The following is a 6,000-nucleotide window of genomic DNA, read 5'->3' as shown; positions in this document are numbered from 1 at the left end:
TTCTGTGTGGCACATGTTTATAGTTAGCAATGCAGTTTGTTTTATTAGTTATAAATAAAGTACAAAAAATCCACCAAAAGTGAATCTAAGCATTTACACAATTTCTAATGTCTTTTTATTTCTTCAATGCACTATTGCTTTAATATTAATAATAAATATTTTTCTAGCTTTCTTCTATAAAATAGTCTATGTAGCAAAATGTTGCACAGCACAACAGGACAGCAGTAGGAGTACAAAAATGTGGTGATCCTTTCACCAGCCCAGGTCATTAAAGAAGAGGATTTTTGTTCACTCGCTCCTTGTTTTACTTATCCCTTCTACAGTGTCTTTGTGGGGGTGAACAACCGACCCCCCCAACCCTGCATGACTTGAAACCGCAGCTCCAGGCTACAGGGGAGGAGTGTTACAGAGCAGCAAGGAAAAAAACACAGACAGGTTTTAAACCCAGGGTAAGGCAAAGTCAACAAAGCAGAGCAGCACCCTGAAGGGACAGAGAGAAAAAAATTAAGATATGGTCATTTTGTGCCTTTCTAACCCAAAAAAGAATTGCATCCAAAGCCTTTTGGGGGGGAGGGGGGCGGCTACTGGCTGAGCACATGCATTGAACCCCACTTCTGTCCATGTGTGGCCAAGCATCTGTGCTGACCAAGAGCGGTTATGGCTTAAAACTTAAAATATTATCAAAAGTGCTCTAACGCTCTTGCGAGGCTCGAGCACTTGATATCCAGGAGCCTTTCGGGAAAGGGCAGTGTGTTATGAGAACCCGTGGCTGGGGATGGGGATGCTTGGCCACCGCTGCAGGAGCGGGACATCAGCTTGGGGTTGACCCCCTCCTTGAGGACAGGAGGGCTCCAGTGCAGGTCCCAGCTCTACAGTCGATTAAAAATCTCCAACATGAGGTTTCCCCCTTAACAAGGAGGGATGAAACCAACTGATCAAGAATATCAGCGCTGAGGACTTCTGCTCCATGCGTGTTTCACAGCTGGGTTATAGCAAATGCTCATGGCCAGGCATTATCAAGGGATGCTGAATCACTCCTGCGTCCATTCCAACTACTCTCAGCTAGACCAGGGGTCAACCCTTAAAAATTGCAATTAATCCTTCAATTTTGTTGCCTTCAAACTCAGGCTCAATTGATTGCCTCCTTCATCCTCTCTGCAGAGCCCAACTGGGTGCATGCACAGAGGTTGAAAAGAGCCAGACTGAACACCAATAGGCACCAAAAATTGGAAAGAGTGACCACACCTCGGCTTCCTTCCTTGATTTTTGAAGCAATTTGCAGAGTCTTGCGCTAAGTGCGTGCATTGCCCCAAGCACAGCCTTGTAGCGGGGGCCCACCGGGTGTTATCACAGGGTAACACATGCAGCAAGAGCAGTAACATCACCAGCGGCATCGGCGACAGGACAGTAGCAAGAATCGACCGAAACATTTTGGTTTTGCAGAGCGCCATTAATGACCTTCAATGCTCGAGGACGCAAGTGAAAGGATCACCAGAGTTTGATTATGAGTGCAAATAATATTCATATATATGTGCTAAACACAGTCACTATATTGCAGTTTTCCACTATGTCACAGCATACAGAATCAAAGGTTTGCATTTTTATGGAATGTATCCAAGGTAACAGCACCACAGTAATACAGTTTGTAATCACACACCCTGATTTTTTTCTCTTTTTTTTTTGACAAGATAAGCATTACCCCCCACATCCCATGTTTAATTTTTCTTTAAAGTACCGACGCATGCAAAGCATTCCATTCCCAGAAACAATGCAAAAATGAGGTAATAGGAGTAATAAAAAAAATTAGTATTAATTTCTAAATAAATAAATTATAATTAAAAATGCAAAAAACAACTATAAAAATAATTAAATAAGAACCCACGATATCTACAAGTTAGTCATAAATTATGATTGTTAAATATAAGGCATTTAAACTCACAAAACCCTGTAAACTATCAATGTTTTGTTCCTAGAGATTTTTTGTTGTTTCGTTTTGTTTTTAAACTCATCCTATTATCGCAACCTACTCGTACAAATTATTTAAACGCAAAGGAACCTGACACACTGATGCAATTCCAGACGCTGTAAATTCGCACGCACCTTGGGATCAGTCACTCACACGAGACCACGGGAGTTTGGTGCTTTTCTTCACCAAAGGTTTTTTTTGTTTTGTTTTTTTAAAAACTGTGCTTGTTCATTAGGCAAATAGTAATACTTTCGCATAGGCTTTAAGAAAACGCGCGGTTTGGAAGCGCTCTTCATTCCCTCCCCACCTGGTCAGGGTCCCAATTGCCCCGTTCCTCTCCCTGCTTTGTCCCCAGCTCATGCCTGGACAGACCAGGCTGGCTTACAGTGTATTTAACTGGCAAAGCCTTGCTTTGCTTGTCCATATTGTTTGCAATTTTAGTATTATTTTAAATGCCGCTTCAATCTGCTGCTGCTGGAGCAAGACCCATAGGTATTGATGGAGCACTCCCTGACCCATGGACGTCAGGGCTGGGACCACCACATTCCCCAAGAAGCCATTGCTTACGCTGGGTGGCAAATACATAATAAAATCATAGAATCACAGACTGGTTTGTATTGGAAGGGACCTTTAAAAGCCATCTAGTCCAACCCCCTGCCATGGGCAGGGACATCTTCCACTAGATCAGGTTGCTCAGAGCCCCGTCCAACCTGGCCTGGAATGTTTCCAGGGATGGGGCATCGACCACCTCTCTGGGCAACCTGTGCCAGTGTTTCACCACCCTCATTGTAAAAAATGTCTTTCTTCTATCTTTTTTATATGCCACCATGTGTCCCACTCTGCTCCCTCCTACTTACATGGGCACTGAAAGAGAGGGGCTCCTACATCCTTGCACCCTGTGGGGCTCTCCTCTTTCCCTCCCCTCTCCAGCTGGGAAAAAAAAAAAAAATCTCTGGGGTGCCTCTGAGGTTGGTGTTTTCCAATTACAGCTCACGGGAATCCCATGATCTCTCAGATGGTAATTTATGATTGTTTCTACTTGGAGAGCATCACTTGGCTCCAGCGAAACGGATGCTCAGGGGAGCCAGAAAACATTCCCACCACATCAGCATTTTCAATATATAATGTTCATGACTAATTCCTCTTGCTCCTCTGCATCTCTCTTTTGCCTCCCTAGTATACCAAAAAACCTTGATTTTAAATAAAAAAAGAAAAAATAAAATTGTTTTGGTTGTGAATGTTGGTTCTCCAGAGGGTTTTCAGCTCAGTCCCTGCAGCTGGCATGCTGAGGTCTTTATTTTAGGGAGACCTTAGATCGCAACAGCTTTGGGGACCACCTTCTAATTCTGTTTTGAGCGTTAATAAAATTAAGTTTCATTTTAATAATCATTGCATTCTCCATATGGATACATCCTGAAATGTGTATACAAATGCATGTGGGTGCAGGTGCACGTGCTTTGAGGCAGGGTCACAACCCAGCCCTGCGAAAAAGCACCAAATCCCACTTCCAACCTGCCTTCCCCTCCCATGCCCAAATGCTCACGGGCCTCAGCAGTGCCTTGTGAACTTTGGGAGTTTTCTCCTGTCCTGTTATCAGAGATGCTTTTGCATGGGAGAGGAGTCGGCAGCGTACATCTCTCAGCACCTCTCCAGCATTATTATACCCCCAAAGAACAGCTGTAGGCGCCAACTCCAGTAACCATCATTTTGGACCAGTGCTGAAGCCAACCAGCCTCACAGCTCGCAGGAGAAAGCATCATGGACAATGGCAATCATGAAGACAGTCCTTCCTTGGATTCCAACATGCCAAGCTACTTTGTTAAGATACAGAAAGCAAAGAAGCAGCATCTACTCTAATATTGTGCCCCTACAGAAAGTGTCCAGCACCAGCAGATAAGCAGGAATGAAGCTTCTCCCTATTGCTTCATTCATTTCATTCCCAATTTTTATTTTTTTTAAGCTTCTCTAAATTTGCAACACACTGTAAACGCAAGGAAAGGAAGCACACGCAGCTGAGGCAAAGAGCGCAACCCTTCTGACTGTAAACAGGATTTTGCTTTTTCGCCTCTTCCCCCCCAGGGGTGGGAAAGCTTGACTTCTTTATTCCCCTTCTGCAATGTATTAATCAGGCACCAAAATAAGGAATCTATGAAAAAATATTTGGTGCAAATTAGGTAACAGCAACATGTCCACCACAAGATGAGTAGGGCATCAAACACAACATTTCTTAAGCTAACATGCTCCAGCTGCCATCCATAGAAATAGCTAAAGGACCCCTAACATGTTTCTACGTATTCGAGAGGTATATATACAATCCTCATGAAATGCAGGATTGACAGGCCAGACTACCACAACTAGTTCCTTCATGTTCAATACTAAATCTTCTGCAGCACGGGGTCTCTGAGCTCTGGGAATGCCAGCTCCCTTTCACCGGGCCCGTATCCTGCATATGTGCAATATCTCCTACTGCTAGATATTGTACTGCCACCTCCTCCTCCTCCTCACTAACGTGCCTGCAGACTTTTCCTCTCAATCAAATGGCTCAGAAGGCAAAAATTTTGCTGCAAGGGTTTATGGCCATATGACCTGGTAAGGAAAATGGTGTGTCCAGCCAGTCCTTTCAGCTGTCCGAGCCGAGCTGTGTTTCAATGTCCACCCTGCAGATCGGGCACTTCTTGCTGGTGGCCAGCCACTGGTCCACGCACACTTGGTGGAAGAGATGCATACAGGGCAACCGCCTGCGGAGAGAGAAGTACCAGCCCGTTAAGATGGAGGAGGTCCAGGGGAATACGAAGAGCCAGAAAGCAGCAGCCGGGGCTGCTTCAAACATGGAGAAGCACTGCTGTAGTGACAGCAGTGGTGCCTAGGTCCTACAGCCTTCCCCAGCCACGCCAGCTCACAAAGGGCAGTAGGTCAGACATGGTGTCCTTCTGGGTTAAAAGCCTTTTAGAAAACCCCACGCCCTCGTGAATTGAGCTGTCCCAGTTATTAATTACCCCAGCTGCTGCTTTTTAACCTTTCAGGAGCATTAGGTTATAGTCCAAAGACTCTTGGTTCTTCATTGCTGTGGCTCATAGTAGTCAAATGGGTCCCCACTGTTCCTGTGTAGGAGCCTGGTGTGCCCCAGGGAATGTGGTTGCTCTTCACCAGCATCACATTTGTCTCCTCTTCACATACCCTCATGAGCCAGAGGGACCTTGAACCACAAGGACCCACAGCAGGAGGATCAGAGTTTTCCTTGATGGTTTAAGGCAATTAAAGGGTGAGGAGCAGGACCAGGTAGTGCAGCCGCACTGCCCACCTGCAGCTCCTTCAGGCAAGGTAGGTCAGCCCCTTGCAACTGTTTGTCCTCATCCTCTGTCACAAGCACACCCAGCCAAGAGCCTGGGCACATCTGTGAGGGATAACTGGGGCTTTGTTGTTGGCTCAAGATGGCTCCCTGTGACCATGCAGGCAGAGTAATCTCACTTATTCTACAATAAAGCAGCTCTGTCCTGGCCACAAGCCAAACTCCCCTGGACTTCACACCCACACTCCCTTTTATTATACTTTGGTCATCTGTCAAGCTCAGACATTGACATCCCAAGCTCCAGATGGCTGTCTGAGACCTGGGACCCATCCTTCTCTGACACTTGCCACCTGGCTCATTGGCACAGCCTTGAAGCAGGTGATCCAAACCCAGGAGATACTATAAAATCTTGGCCCTCCTGCTGCTGCAGAGCTCTTCCTACCTACAGCCCATACCAATATCCATCTAAATTATATTTGGTTTACCAGACCCTGCAACAGCCCAAGTGAGTTTGTCAGGACAGGAACAGACACAATCCCACCAGCACATGGCAGCATTAATCCCAATAAACACAACTCAGATGACATCAAGAGGCAGAGGAGCAGATGGAAGGATTGTACCTGACGTCTTCTCCGTCTTCAAGCATGGACAGACAAATTGTGCATTTCTCATCAGTGTCTGACTCCTCTCCATCCTCTTGCTCAGCTTTGCCCTCCTGCGGTCTTCTCTGTAGCGAAGTTAAAGA

The 6,000-nt window shown here is 45.8% G+C and overlaps 1 protein-coding gene across 1 annotated transcript in view; it reads right to left on the bottom strand.

Moving 5' to 3' along the window:
• ARK2C (arkadia (RNF111) C-terminal like ring finger ubiquitin ligase 2C) overlaps positions 1-6,000 on the bottom strand; it is a 52,610-nt gene continuing 46,610 nt past the window's right edge. The window contains exons 7-8 of the mRNA XM_074813352.1: positions 5,876-5,982; positions 1-4,704 (exon numbers count right to left, since the gene is read on the bottom strand). Of these exons, the coding sequence (XP_074669453.1) occupies positions 4,587-4,704; positions 5,876-5,982 (225 nt within the window). The 3' untranslated portion in view covers positions 1-4,586. The remainder of the gene's footprint in view (positions 4,705-5,875; positions 5,983-6,000) is intronic.

This window comes from Strix aluco, chromosome Z, assembly GCF_031877795.1.
Source record: "Strix aluco isolate bStrAlu1 chromosome Z, bStrAlu1.hap1, whole genome shotgun sequence".
Lineage (NCBI taxonomy): Eukaryota > Metazoa > Chordata > Aves > Strigiformes > Strigidae > Strix > Strix aluco.
The sequence above is the reverse complement of the archived record's forward strand: the minus strand, read 5'-3'. Positions and strand labels throughout refer to the sequence as shown.